At 50.7% G+C, this 16,299-nt stretch overlaps 1 protein-coding gene across 4 annotated transcripts in view; it reads right to left on the reverse strand.

The window, feature by feature from the left end:
- Window positions 1-16,299, reverse strand: part of LOC118220703 (bromodomain-containing protein 4-like) — a 61,076-nt gene that overhangs the window by 16,284 nt on the left and 28,493 nt on the right. For 3 of the 4 annotated variants that reach the window (XM_035404815.1, XM_035404812.1, XM_035404814.1), the window contains 4 exons: window positions 8,735-9,113; window positions 5,874-6,011; window positions 2,249-2,384; window positions 998-1,293 (listed from right to left, as the gene is read on the reverse strand). In XM_035404815.1, coding sequence (XP_035260706.1) covers window positions 998-1,293; window positions 2,249-2,384; window positions 5,874-6,011; window positions 8,735-8,968 — 804 coding nt within the window. In that variant the 5' untranslated portion in view covers window positions 8,969-9,113. Of the gene's footprint in view, window positions 1-997; window positions 1,294-2,248; window positions 2,385-5,873; window positions 6,012-8,734; window positions 9,114-16,299 lie in introns of those variants that run through there. The other variant, XM_035404816.1, reaches the window with a different exon arrangement.

A 16,299-nucleotide genomic window follows, 5' to 3' on the forward strand; every position in this document is an offset into this window, starting at 1 on the left:
TTAAACAAGGCCACGGGTCACACAGGCCTGAAACAGAGCGAGTTAAACAAGGCCACGGGTCACACAGGCCTGAAACAGAGCGAGTTAAACAAGGCCACGGGTCACACAGGCCTGAAACAGAGCGAGTTAAACAAGGCCACGGGTCTCACCGGCCTGAAACAGAGCGAGTTAAACAAGGCCACGGGTCACACAGGCCTGAAACAGAGCGAGTTAAACAAGGCCACGGGTCACACAGGCCTGAAACAGAGCGAGTTAAACAAGGCCACGGGTCACACAGGCCTGAAACAGAGCGAGTTAAACAAGGCCACGGGTCACACAGGCCTGAAACAGAGCAAGTTAAACAAGGCCACGGGTCACACAGGCCTGAAACAGAGCGAGTTAAACAAGGCCACGGGTCAACCACACAGCTAACGCACACGCCAGCTTCAACTTTTCCAGGCAAACTCTTTTACTACAAGAGTTCATCACGCAAACCGAAGAAGTACCGAAACAGCACGTGGGTGATGTCACAACACTGCAGAGAGCAGTGCCTAAAACCCATCTTCCCAAACTCTTGAGGAATGGTGAGGAAGAGTAGAAATCAGCAGCCCATTAGAGCAGAGATTGAAGATGCAAGAAATCCAGGCAAGAAATTATCACACGTGATGTTTCCCAACAACCGCCTTACAAATAAACATTTAAAAGGCAGCTGTTGTAAATGCAGTGTGTTAGCGAGACTAAATATCAATAAATTATCAATAAATATAAATTCGTTTTTAGACAAAATAACAACAAATAAGACCAATAAAACAAAAAACACAAAAAAAGCAAAAAATAATTAAATAAAATGATGAAAATACTGTACAGTAATATTAGCTATGATCAATATCAGTTATGAATAGTTATTAGCTCCTCCAGAATTGCCCTGTTAGAGGAAGTCAAGCCATGAAAGCAGTTCCATAACAAGTCCACTGTGAAAAAAGAAACAGCAACCCCCTCCCCCGGTGAAGAAACTCACTTTGACTGGGGGGGTCACGCTCTGCAGGATGGGCACAGGGGGCGCTGGGGCTGGAGGGGGCACGGAGGTCAGGATGGGGGGCTGGGTGAGGCAGTCGAGCGGGCCCAGGGAGTAGGGGGGCCCCAGGTGGGGAGCGTGGGTGGTCTGGGTGGGGGGCAGCCGCGAGGGCAGGGCCTGAATGGGGGGCGGAGGGGGGGCCAGGGTCGGGGGCCCCATGGAGACGCCGCCAGCCAGCCCGCGCGTGTGAGGGGGCGTGGACGGCGAGTCCTGGGCGGAGCCTGGCTTTGAGTTCAGACCTGAGAGAGAGGGTGGGGGGAGAGGGGGAGAGGGTGTAGAAAGAGAGAGACAGTGTGGAGAGAGGGGGGGGGGGGGGGGGGGGGAGAGAGAGAGGGGGAGAGAAAAAGTGGTGAAATAGAGGAAGAGAAAGTGAAAGAGAAAAAAGAGAAAGGGACAGGGAGAGAAAGAGGACGACAGCAAAAGGGGTGAGATAGAGGGAAAGAGAAAAAAATAAGTGAGAATAAGATTAGTTTCAGCAGCTGGTTCACCCCACAAACCAGAAACACAGTTTGCCATTTGCAGCAGTTGTATGATTTTCCTCTCTCAGTATATTACATATCATTCTGTCACCTGTTCTCTTAGCCCCGCCCCCTCCCCTCCTTCCAGCTTTCATGTGAACTAAGCCACGCCCACGACCCCGCCCAGGCCCGCTGTGGCCCACTCACCAACATCTCTGCGACCCCAGGCCATGCCCACGACACCACCCAGGCCACGCCCACGACCCCGCCAGGCCCGCTGTGGCCCACTCACTTACATCTCTGCAACCCCAGGCCACGCCCACAACCCCGCCCAGGCCCGCTGTGGCCCACTCACCTACATCTCTGCGACCCCCAGGCCACGCCCACAACCCCGCCCAGGCCCGCTGTGGCCCACTCACCTACATCACTGCGACCCCCAGGCCACGCCCACAACCCCGCCCAGGCCCGCTGTGGCCCACTCACCTACATCTCTGCGACCCCCAGGCCACGCCCACAACCCCGCCCAGGCCCGCTGTGGCCCACTCACCTACATCTCTGCGACCCCAGGCCACGCCCACAACCCCGCCCAGGCCCGCTGTGGCCCACTCACCTACATCTCTCCGACCCCAGGCCACGCCCACGACCCCGCCCAGGCCCGCTGTGGCCCACTCACCTACATCTCTGCGACCCCAGGCCACGCCCACAACCCCGCCCAGGCCCGCTGTGGCCCACTCACCTACATCTCTGCGACCCCGGCCACGCCCCTTGCCAGGCATGACGGTGATCTCGGTCTCCTCCTGGGGCATCTCGGAGATCTTCTGCAGGAACATCTTCTCCAGAGCCTCGGCCATCAGGACGATGTCATCTCCGGGCTGCGGAAGTCGCACGGCAACGCTTAAAAATGCACGCGCCAAACCCCGCCTGTCGCACGTCGCAGCAGGATGCAGCGAGCTCCGCCGTGCGTCGACATAAACGTCAACCGCCGCCCCGTTAACGTGACGACACACACGCCAGCTGCCGTCATACCAACACGCGCAGTGAGCTCTGCGCCACACAAACAAGTCACACACAACCCAACCGCTGCCTACACACATCAACATGTCACACACAACCCAACCGCTGCCTACACACATAAACATGTCACACACAACCCAACCGCTGCCTACACACATAAACATGTCACACACAACCCAACCGCTGCCTACACACATCAACATGTCACACACAACCCAACCGCTGCCTACACACATCAACATGTCACACACAACCCAACCGCTGCCTACACACATCAACATGTCAACGCTCGTGGCAACCATCGCCACAGGTCAACACGAGCGCTACCTACCACCACGTGCGAGCGCACTTGTAAACAGATGCTAACCATCACATCGACACATGCTAACCGTCAAATCAATACATCAACGCACGTTAACCATCACATCAACACACGTTAACCATCACATCAACAAACGCTAACCATCACAACGACACGATAACCATCAAATCAACACATCAACACACGTTAACCATCACATCAACAAACGTTAACCATCAAATCAATACATCAACACACATTAACCATCACATCAACAAACGCTAACCATCACAACGACATGATAACCATCAAATCAACACAACAACACACGTTAACCATCACATCAACAAACGTTAACCATCACAACGACACGATAACCATCAAATCAACACATCAACACACGTTAACCATCACATCAACAAACGCTAACCATCACAACGACACGATAACCATCAAATCAACACAACAACACACGTTAACCATCACATCAACAAACGTTAACCATCACAACGACATGATAACCATCAAATCAACACAACAACACACGCTAACCATCAAATCAACACAGGCTAACCATCACAAGGACACGATAACCATCAAATCAACACAGGCTAACCATCATGTCAACAAGTTAACCATCGTACATCAACACATTCTAACCATGACATAACCACGTCTAAACACAGGATAAGCATCACATGGCAAAACACAGGCCAATCGACAGAAGTGAAAACATAGGTAAACAAAAACTGTCAACAAATACAAACTGTCACACTTCCACTGTCAGGCATTCATTTGAGTTTCAGTTCACCAAAATGCCCCCAAAAAACCATCACTTTGAAACACATCACACAGCACATGACAGCATGCACCCTGGGAAACCACAGTAACAGATGAGCCAACACACACCGAAACCATCACGTTTCAACACACCAGGAAATCATCACATACCAACTGTCACAGGCCAACACAAGGAAAGTGTCAAGTACCAACCCCAGTCCCAACTAACCTACATAAATCAATGACCTCATAGCAAACACACTGGGCTTACTGACCAACACACATTAACTGTGACATCACTGTCCACATCATACCAAACACACTGGGCTTACTGACCAACACACATTAACTGTGACATCACTGTCCACATCATACCAAACACACTGGGCTTACTGACCAACACACATTAACTGTGACATCACTGTCCACATCATACCAAACACACTGGGCTTACTGACCAACACACATTAACTGTGACATCACTGTCCACATCATACCAAACACACTGGGCTTCCTGTAAATCTGCATCGCCTGCTGGGACAGGGGAGCCCCATGACTGATGAGTCATATTGTGTGCGTGTGGGAGCGCGAGTGCGCGTGTGTGTGTGTGTGCGCTTGTGTGTGTGCTTGTGGGTACGTGTGTGTGCTTGTGGGTACGTGTGTGCTTGTGTGTGCTTGTGTGTGCGTGTGCAGTGTTGACTGCAGTGGAATTTTGCAGCAGGATGGTTTTCATTTATATTCAGCATTAATTGTAAAAACGGTATAAAGAAAATAAAAAAATAATAAAAGCAACCCTGCTGGGTTCTGGGGTCAGGAGCTGGAGGTCAGCGTTGGGACTGCACCCCACCCAGGCGCGTTAAGAACACACAGCTCGCCCTCGCGGCTGCTTCCTGTCTGCGCAAACCGCACGGCTGCGTGATCGTCAGGGCCCCCTGCCCTGTCACTTCCTGTCTGCACTTCCTGTTTGGAGCGGCGCGCCGAGCCGCTGCAGCGCCGAAAGCTTCGTTTAAAAACGGAGGTAAGGGGCGAGATAGAAAAAAACAACTCAGAGAGAAGTCTGCGGTCAGAAGTTGGGGCTCACGCCCACTGAAGGAGGAATCTTTCAGGGTGGGGTTTCCAGGGAAAAGCACCCTCCTCCAGCCCGGGGACGGCGTTCCATCAGGCCGCCGGTGAGGCGGCGTCGGCCTCTCCCAGCGCTGCAGCCTGTTGAGTCAGAGACCCATCACGCGCGAGCGGCCCCTGGGGCTGGCTCGGGTTTTAAGCTCTCCCCCCCCCCCCCGCCTCCCCCCTGCAGTCACACTCTTACTGTACTGCAGCATTCTTTCTCTCCGGTTCAGACAGCCTTTCACCAGCCGTAACAGGTCTATCCACATCGCTCTTAAAACCGCGCAGACCAGTGTCATCAGCGCCCCAAGCGGCCAATCAGCTGCGCCGCTCCTCAGGGACGTTCGCTGGTCCGTCACATCCGCCGTCTCACGCAGCGCGTGACGACAGCGGCGGGAGACGAGCCGATCATGTTTACAGTCTCCGAGCGCAAAGGGGAAATAAGGGACTCCTTATCGTGCTGTCACATCAGACCCTGGGCAGCCCGAAGCCCTTCACACAGAAGCAGACGAGAGCAGAGCAATGAGCAGGTGAAAGGGGGACGGAGGGAGCAGAGCAATGAGCAGGTGAAAGGGGGACGGGAGGGAGCAGGGCAATGAGCAGGTGAAAGGGGGACGGGAGGGAGGGGACACGGGGAAGTCATCCCCGTCAGGGTGTCCTGAGCCCGCGGCCGCGTTAACGATCCAACGCAAGCGCAGCTCAACGCGCTCTGGCGAAAGCGCGGCAGCTAACGCGCCGCGACCAAACTGCGCCTCTGTTGCTACAAACACACACTCTGCCTCGCGCTCACACACGCAAACACACACTCTGTCTCGCGCTCACACATGCAAACACACACTCACACATCATCAACTATGACCTGCATGTGAGTTCTTCGCAGGTGAAGCCGTTGCAAGTGCAACCACAAAAATGCAACCGGAATGTGGGAAATCACGTAGGAGTTGAACTCTGCTGGAAGATGCCCGTATGTGTGTGTGTGTGTGTGTGCGCGTGTACGTGGGTGTGCATGCATACGTACGTGCTTGCGTGTGTGTGTGCGTACGTGTGTAAATGCACGGGGTCACACACTGGATCAGAGCTGTACTCCAGAGGCACAGTGTGAAGGCGGCAAGGGGCGGGGCTTTTCAGACAGCGGCGTGGGGGCGGGGCTTAGGGACCCTACCTTGTTGTAGATGTAGCAGTTGGTGAACATGGTGTTGAAGTCTTGGATACATTCCTGGGCGTTCCAGTAGTAGCTGTTCTCCAGCCTGCGCTTGATTGTTCCCATGTCCATAGGACACTTAATGATCTTATAGTAGTCCTGCAGAGCAGAGAGGACAGGGCTGGTATTAAACACACACATATATATATACACACACAGACGTGCACACGCACACACGCACAGAAGCACGCATGCATGCACACACACACACAAACACGCGCACACATACGCACGCACACACACACGTGCACACACGCGCATGCGCGCACACAGGTGGAAGATCAGTCAGCGGGTTGCTGAACAGGACAGAACAAGTTAGCGAACATCTGTCAGCTCACACCCATCAGAGGCTTAACCCCGAGACACAAAGAACGCGAGCGGCTCTTCTGAAGAGCTACCGTACAGGCACGTCAGGAAACAGGAAACCTACTGACTGCAGCCTACTGCACCACAGAAACGTGCCTACATTCACCACTATACACCACTGAAACATGCCTACACTTGACACTACACACTACTGATACATGCCTACATTTAACATACACTTCCGATACATGCCTACATTTAACGCTATGCACTACTGATGCATGCCTGCATTTAACACTACACACTACTGATACTGCCTACATTTACAACTATATACCACTGATACTGCCTACATTTACAACTATATACCACTGATACTGCCTACATTTACAACTATATACCACTGATACATGCCTACATTTAACACTACACACTGCTGATACATGCCTACATTTAACACTACACACTGCTGATACAGCCTACATTTACAACTATATACCACTGATACTGCCTACATTTACAACTATATACCACTGATACATGCCTACATTTACAACTATATACCACTGATACATGCCTACATTTAACACTACACACTGCTGATACATGCCTACATTTAACACTACACACTACTGATACTGCCTACATTTACAACTATATACCACTGATACATGCCTACATTTAACACTACACACTGCTGATACATGCCTACATTTAACACTACACACTGCTGATACATGCCTACATTTAACACTACACACTACTGATACTGCCTACATTTACAACTATATACCACTGATACTGCCTACATTTACAACTATATACCACTGATACATGCCTACATTTACAACTATATACCACTGATACATGCCTACATTTAACACTACACACTGCTGATACATGCCTACATTTAACACTACACACTACTGATACTGCCTACATTTACAACTATATACCACTGATACATGCCTACATTTACAACTATATACCACTGATACATGCCTACATTTAACACTACACACTGCTGATACATGCCTACATTTAACACTACACACTACTGATACTGCCTACATTTACAACTATATACCACTGATACATGCCTACATTTAACACTACACACTGCTGATACATGCCTACATTTAACACTACACACTGCTGATACATGCCTACATTTAACACTACACACTACTGATACTGCCTACATTTACAACTATATACCACTGATACTGCCTACATTTACAACTATATACCACTGATACATGCCTACATTTACAACTATATACCACTGATACATGCCTACATTTAACACTACACACTGCTGATACATGCCTACATTTAACACTACACACTACTGATACTGCCTACATTTACAACTATATACCACTGATACATGCCTACATTTAACACTACACACTGCTGATACATGCCTACATTTAACACTACACACTACTGATACTGCCTACATTTAACACTACACACTGCTGATACATGCCTACATTTAACACTACACACTACTGATACTGCCTACATTTACAACTATATACCACTGATACATGCCTACATTTAACACTACACACTGCTGATACATGCCTACATTTAACACTACACACTGCTGATACATGCCTACATTTAACACTACACACTACTGATACTGCCTACATTTACAACTATATACCACTGATACTGCCTACATTTACAACTATATACCACTGATACATGCCTACATTTACAACTATATACCACTGATACATGCCTACATTTAACACTACACACTGCTGATACATGCCTACATTTAACACTACACACTACTGATACTGCCTACATTTAACACTATACAATACTGAAAAATGCCAACATTCAACAAGTAGCCATTCAAACAATCTGGATCAGAAGAATATGGTTGAACAGTGGGATAAAGGACTTTCTCACAGACACCAGACTTCTGCTAACTGCCACTTTGACAATCTGGCAAGTGTCTGAAGCGTCCCACTGCTGCCACAGTAAGTGCTGTTCCCAGGCGGTAAGGTGAAAGTGTCCTTAGATCTGTTGAGATCAGAACCATCTGGGACTGGAGACTGAAGCCATACTAACAGCACTGCCATGAATATAGTCAGGCAGGCAGGTGGACAGAGACAGAGAGGGACAGATGGACAGAGACAGGCAGGTGGACAGAGAGAGATGATGGACAGGTGGACAGAGACAGACATGTGGACAAAGACAGAGAGGGACAGATGGACAGAGACAGGCAGGTAGACAGAGATGATGGACAGTGAGACAGAGAGACAGGCAAGTGGACAGAGAGAGAGAGAGAGAGGGACAGATGGACAGAGACAGGCAGGTAGACAGAGATGATGGACAGTGAGACAGAGAGACAGGCAAGTGGACAGAGAGAGAGAGAGAGAGGGACAGATGGACAGAGACAGGCAGGTAGACAGAGATGATGGACAGTGAGACAGAGGGAGCGAGTGAGAGAAAGAAGGAGCGTGAGAAACAGTCAGCGGCAGAGGGACACCCACAGGCAGGTTGAGTTTGACGACATCGACAGGCTCCTGGAAGGGCCAGGAGAACTGGTGCTTCCACAGCGTCTTCAGGACCACCTTCAGCAGGTACTGCAGCTGGTTGGTCTGCCGCTTGGGCCGGGAGGGGTGGACCACCTCGGGGGGCGGGGGGTTGAAGGAGGGCTGGGAGGAGGGGGGTCCCTGGCTGCTGCTGCCGCCCGACATCTGGGCCGAGTCCAGGCCATCCCCCATGACACTGGCAGGGTGGGGCGCGGGGGCGGGGACAGGGGGAGGGGTAGGGGAAGGGGCGGCAAGACCCCAATCGCTCACTCTGGACCCCGGCGCAGGCTCCACTGGGAGAGCACCGATGATCCCATTGCACTCCTCACTGGGGTCTCTGTGAAGAGGAGGGGCAGTTAGCTTCATCATCATCATCACTGCCATCATCATCAACACCAACAACATCACCAGCAGCCTTATCATCATTACCATCGCCAACATCATTATCATGATCACCATCATCATTAACACCATCAACATCACCACTATCATCATCATTAACACCTTCATCGTCACCATCACCACCATCACCACCTTCACTGTCATCACCATCATCATCACCACCACCATCACCGTCATCATCATCACCACCATCATCAACACCAACAGCATCATCAATACCATCGTCATCATCACTAACATCATCATCACCATCATTATCATCACCACCATCATCATCAACACCAACAGCATCATCAATACCATCGTCATCATCACTAACATCATCATCCCCATCATTATCATCACCACCATCATCATCAACACCAACAGCATCATCAATACCATCGTCATTATCACTAACATCAACATCATCACCACCACCATCATTATCATCAACATTAACACTATCATCATCAACACCATCACCATCATCACCACCATCATCATCATTATCATCATCATCCCCGGATAATATTCACCATTTTATTATGTATGTGTTGGTGTACCATGCGCACTTGAGGTTTTTGTGAACGTGCCTGTGTGTGTGCATGTAAGCGAGTGTTCATGAGTGCACACGTGCATGTGTGTGTGCGCGTGCATGCAAGTACGTGTGCGAGAACGCAGCTCACAGAGAAAAGACCTCTCTGTCATACAGAATCCCCTCACTGCTCCAGAGCACTGAGGCCCCTCTCAAATCCCCATTCCCACATATTCATTGACCCGTAAACAGCAAAAGAAACCCCCCCCTTATCTAAGCAGTGCTAGGTAGGGATGGGGACAGACCGCAACGATAAAGAACGCGCAAACAATCTTCGCCACCATGTGCCATGCGTACGTATTGCCTTTCTCTTTGTCTCAGTCAGCTTAACTACACCGGATCGCGGCAGTAGACGTCCAAACTTCAGGGGCCAGGTGAAGTGCTTCTAGGGAAAGAAGTACTGATATACCTATAATGCCTGTAGTGAGTAATGGCATTATGACTCAACACTTCCTGTTGAATCACCGGGGGGGGTGTCACATGATCAGAGGTCCATCATGCACGGCCAGAGGCACGTACACTCTCTCAAGACGTGCGCGCACACACACCCCACACTCACACACACGCAGTCATTTACAGGAACACACACAGTCACACTCAAGCACATGAATAAGTCATAGGTATGAGGTCAGCATGTTCTCTTCCTGGAGGCGGAGCCTCTAACTACACGCACAGGACCGTAGCAGGAAGGGGAGGGGCCAGCTGTGACGGGCGCACGCATGCACACAGCCGCTCCGAGCGCGTGCAACTCACACACACAATCCTGCACCCTCATAGGGAAGGCCAGAGTGGGGGAGGTAAAGGAGGTGAAGCACAGTGAATGAGAGACAGAGGAAAAGAAGAGTGAGGGAGAGAGGTAAAGAAGAGAGTGAGGAAGAGGGAGGGAGAGAGGTACAGAAGAGAGTGAGGGAGGTAGGGTGAGGGAGCTGACGAATAGAGTGAGCGATCAGCAGTGGGAAGAGGCGGGGTAGGGGCTGGTAAGGAGGGCGCTGACACACACAGATCGCGCGCTGCTCATTGGGGGAGGAGCCCCACACACCCAGCAGGAGGACACCCTGGTTTCTCCTCCTCTCTCATCAAGGTCACGCTCTGTCCTTCACCGCAAGTTGAGCTGTGCTGAGAGTCACCGGCGCATGACCGCACAGAGAATCATCACTGCGTGCGCATCCAGGGCCCCGCTAAAAACAAGCCTTTTCACAAACGCCTCTACACGCAGGCTGTCTTTCATGCAGGGCATGCATTTAACCCAAAGATAAAATACAATCCGTTGCAGTCATCCGCTGAAGCTGCAGCACACAAGCTCCTGTTACCGTACAAGACAGTCAGCGTCACACACCACCACAGGAGAACCAGAGGTCAGGGGTCAGGGGTATCCTTCTCCAACCACTAATAAAATCTGAAACTTTATTTATAAAAGCAAGGCAACAAGCAACTCAATGTTGTGTTAGGAGCTGAAATCTTAACAGACATGCATGTGTCTCTTATTGTTTTGTGGCAAAACATTTAAAAATACACACTTGGAAGAGTAAGCTCCAGGACTTGGGACATGGCCCGGTATGGACTGGTACATGCCCTGGGATAGACGGATACATGCCCCGATACTAGAAAGCCTGACCGTGTCCCGTTGCCGTCGACCGCTGGTCACAGCTGGCCAGCGACATGCGTTCATTTGCTCAGTCTGGACACAGGATTGGCTCGGACGAGCGAGGGAAACTGCTACAGGTATCCAAGCAACCGTTTTTTGGAGCACTTTGACTAAATGAACCTGGCGGAAGTATGCACGTCTGAGCAAAGCAGCTAAATAAAGAGAGAGAGTTGACGCGGGCATTCTGCTGATGGCAGGTGGCGTTTAACAGCGCCTCTCAGTTCCGGCTGGGCTTCTGCCCCAAACACGGTTCAGATGGAGAGATCACCGCCGGCACAAAGCAGGGTCATTACCGCCGGCACAAAGCAGGGTCACTACCGGCGGCACAAAGCAGGGTCACTACCGGCGGCACAAAGCAGGGTCACTACCGGCGGCACAAAGCAGGGTCACTACCGGCGGGTTTAAAGGCGGACAGGGGCTTTAAGGAGCACTGCTTTCTGTTTCGGGAGAACAGACGAGACAAAGGCTTGTTCCTGCCAGACACGCTCCTCACCCGTCCCAGAGCAACACCGGGGTGAAGAATGCGTCTGACTCACTGGAGGTGCATTATGGGTGGGTGGTGTGCGTCAGCGGTAGGCGTCGTCAACGCGAGTCATCCTAAAACTGGCTGTGGCAGCTGCGCGTGACCTGGGTTCACCCAGAGCTGCTCAGAGAGAGCCACGGGCACAGCAGCGTCCTCGTCAAGGTTAGGTCTGTCCCAGTGACTGGGAGTGGCCCCGCTCCACAGCTTTAATAAGCAGGTTTCAGCAAGGGGGGGGGGGGGTCAACTGTGTTTCAATTCAAGAAATTCAAGTTTAAATTCAATACTTTCATTGAACTCAGGGGGGGTAAACTCCTCTGGCCAATCGGCTGCCTGCATTCGACCTGCAGCACCCGCATGAGGAAGTGCATTCTCGCAGTGTGAGGGCGGCGCAGCTCAGCGTGGGGGGCGGCAGGGTGAAGTTCAGCTGCAGCCGGCCACAAGCACGTCAGACCGCTCTCTCCAAACAACTACCTCAGAGGCGATCCACTGGACGTTCCAAAAAATAGAGAAACAAACAGGATAAAGGAGGACAAATCTCATGCGATCACACGGCCTGTCATGGAGAAAACAGAGGCTTCCGTTTGTGACAGCGTCTCTTTAAAAACCGCTACACAAACAACAATTAACTGAATCATAAAATTTTGTCCGGGAACTTGTTAAATGTTGTTTAATTCTCCGGTGAACAAGTACACCACGATCAGTTAGCCTATGTCTTTTTTTTGCAGCTAAACATAGATTTGTACCGAGAGGAGATGGAAGAGACTATCGTTTCTTCTGAGGATGCAGCACGCTTGGCAGACATCAATGCTGGCACCAGAGGCGGCGACGCAGTCGATCTTAAAGCGGTCTGAAGGATTCGCAGCTTTGAAGTTCAATTTGGTTTATCCCTCACGCAGAAGGAACAGTCCGTGAGCGTCCCGGCTAACTGGCCTGTTTGCCGAGCGACTGTCGCTTGTTCCCTCAGATGTACGGAAGCGCTAAATCCGACGGGAAGCGTCTGTGATGCTCTCATGCCGAAAGAGCTTGTGAAAGCACAGAGTGTTTTTTTGGCTTTAGGATTTAGTTTTCTCTGGTGGATGCTGCCAATGTCCTTCCAAGTGCACCAATTTTCAGCCGTTGGATGAGGGTCTGTCTCCTCAACTTTCAGGTTTCTGGTTGCAAAATATAAAAAATAATTACCATTTTTAATTCCTTTTCTCAAACCAGCACAGTTTAGTTCCCGTCGCTGGTACAACCTCCAGTACACATTCACCTGGGTGGAAAAGAAAGTACATAGCAGTCGTTCTCCCTTGAGCACATTCAGGGCATTCTGTCACCCGATGAACCGTGAAAGGTCTCCTGCCCTCACTGAGCAAGTGATGTCAACTGAGAAATATGCAGCGTTGCACAGAGTCAAGTATAAAGAACAGTCTGCTGGCCAAATTCTGGCCTCGTCCAGGGCCCATTTCTGACAGTACAGCTCTAGCAGTCACAGGCTGAGCTGCAACCCTCCTTCAATAGGGGGGGGGGGGGGGGCACATCGCTTTTTTTTTTGTTGCTAGTTAATGTTAGTACGGGGCAAAGTCAGACAAGGGTCCACAGATTCCAAAGTTTTGTTTTTTTTGGAAGTTTGTCTACCCAAGAAATTTAAAAAGCGTGGGCAGGGCAGAAAACAAGATGAAAGAGTTGCACGAAAGCGCTTCAGACTTCCATGTGCGTTTCACAGCGCATCCGTGGTGATCATTATGAGATTATCGGTTAAGTGCAGGCGGAGCTAAGTAATAATTGCATCGATGCAAAGTCTCATAATTGGCGCCGGTGAGCTCGGAAACGCGGAAATCCGTGCATCCGCAGCGCCCCTTTCATCCCCGCAAAAAGGGAAAGAAGACTGCGCTGCCGCTGGTGTGTCAGGGCCACAGGCATTCGGGCAAAGATGGGGGGAAGGGGGGGAGGCGAACAAGGCAGGTGTGACGTTTGATGGCTCTAGAGGTCCTGTAACCGAAGATCAGACAGCAAGGCAGGGGCCTAATGGAATCAGGTGCTGGGGAAAAACAGGAAGGAAGGAAGGAAGGAAAGGTTGAAAGAAGAGATGATGGAAGAGGAGAGACAGAAAGGGGGGGAGGAAGAAAATATTACAGAAGGTAAATTGGAAAGTCAGGATGACGGGGGCATCTTCAGTGTAGTAAAGCCGATGAATAATGTATGACTTTGCTTTCAAGCAAATGGCTAGAGTGTCGCCAGTCAAAAAGGCGGTGGGGGGGTGGGGGGGGGGGAGAAGTTAAAAGCAAGGTGGGCTGACAGTCCGCCGCCAACCTTTAGAAACCACACACACACACACACACTCAGACACACGCACACATACACACACACACACACACACACACACTCAGACACACACACACATATACACACACACACATGCGTGTTAATAATGAATTCTGAGGATCAGAGAAGAGCGAGGGAAACATGAGAATCTCCTCCAAGCGTGTGGGAGAGGAGGAGGGAGAAGGGAACCCCGGAGAGGGGGATGGGAATGGGGGTGGGGGGGGGGGGGTGGAGGTATGACAGCACTGGTGCAGCTACCAACGTTCTTTCTCTCAGGAAGCAAAGCACACCCCTTGGGCAGAAAGAACTTTCCAGAGGTGGAAGGGATCTGTGCCCGGGTCAGTCTTATGCTTTCAGGTGGTGGGGGGGGGGGGGGGGGGGGGGAGATAGCAACACAAACCACGAGAGAGAGAAAAAGAGCAGCTGAACGTAGTTTGATTCTGCCAGAAACAAATATACGGGTAACTTATAAATGTTCTGCCAGGCTAAATATGCACATCATATATTGAGAAGAAGAAAGGGAGAGCGAGGGGTCCACAGTCCCTTCTGAGAACACTGACACCAACTCTTACATTTACCAAACAACACAACAGTCGCTCGTTCAAAAACGTTACTGGGAATCCCTGCGATGCCTTTCCCCACAATGCAGACGTTAAGAGGATGTGTCGTACACGCATTCTCTCCCCAGTAATGTCACAGCAGTAGGACTGAGAGGGAAAGCATTTGTTTTCAGAAGACCAAAGTTCACCCCAAAAGCCAGGCCGAGCGGCTCTGCGGTAAAGCAAATATTCTGAGTTCAGGTCTAATGTTCCAGAGTGCGGGCCAGCCGAAAGGACTGACCTCCGATCAAGACGGGGGGGGGGGGGGGGCTGTTGAACCGTTGAGAACGGCAGTTAACCACAATTGCTGGACTTTCATACCTAGCTGTATAAATGGATTATGTGGGGGAAAAAAAAGTCATAATAAGATTAAAATAATAATTCTAATAATATAAAGTCCTCAGACTTTGACCAAGAGGATCGGCAAAATGGAAAATGAATGTATTCAACATTTTCATAATTTAACAACCTGCCGAGTGGTTTGTATACTGAGGCCACAGTCTAAGCAGAGCACTTTCACTGATCCAACATCTCAGATATGAAAATTTATGGACCTGTAATCATGAAGCATCTCAGACACCAAAAAGGAACTTGGGTCTGTATACATAAAACATCTAAAAAAACCCCAAATGGACCTGGGTTTGTATTCATAAAGAATCTCAAGACACCCAAATGGACCTGGGTCTGTATTCATAAAGCAACTCAGACACCAAAATGGACCCGGGTCTGTATTCATAAATCATCTCAAGACACCCAAATAAACCCGTGCCAGTATTCATAAGGTGCTGATCTAGGATGAGTTTTTCCTTTTAGACAGACAGTGGAAACCTGGTTCTACTGCCCTTACGCTCCGAGCCTCGTCACAAACGTCCCGTCGGCTCCACGGCTGCTGCCGCGGCGTTCCAGCGTTACCCGTCCACGCGCGCACAAGTCCCGCCCTTCGCCAGCGCGCATCATTCCGTGCGTCTTCCGCAGACGGATCGTCGCGGGGTGAAGACGGGTCATTGCCCGCGGGAGGGCAAAGCTATCCGTTGGCACGGAAGCACAGGAGCGTTCAGAGGACAGCGACGCGATGCGGCACAGCGCTCTGACCAGTGATGGAGTCTGCGAGCAAGGAGCCAGAACGGCACTTCTGCACGCGCGCCGCCGCGCGGATTTAAACTGAACTTCACTGGTGACCATTTCTGAAAAACACTGGGCTGGGGGGAAACGACTCGGTAGCCAGAGGTCACACGCATACACATACGTGCGTACAAATGCACACATGCACGCACGCACGCACGCACAACACACACACACACTACACACGCATACACATACGTGCGTACAAATGCACACACGCACAACAAACACACACACACACGCACAACACACACACACACACGCACAACACACACACACACACACACACACAACACACACACACACACACACACAACACATGCACGCACAACACACACACAACACACACAC

The sequence above is a fragment of the Anguilla anguilla genome, chromosome 2 (genome assembly GCF_013347855.1).
Source record: "Anguilla anguilla isolate fAngAng1 chromosome 2, fAngAng1.pri, whole genome shotgun sequence".
Classification (NCBI taxonomy): Eukaryota; Metazoa; Chordata; class Actinopteri; order Anguilliformes; family Anguillidae; genus Anguilla; species Anguilla anguilla.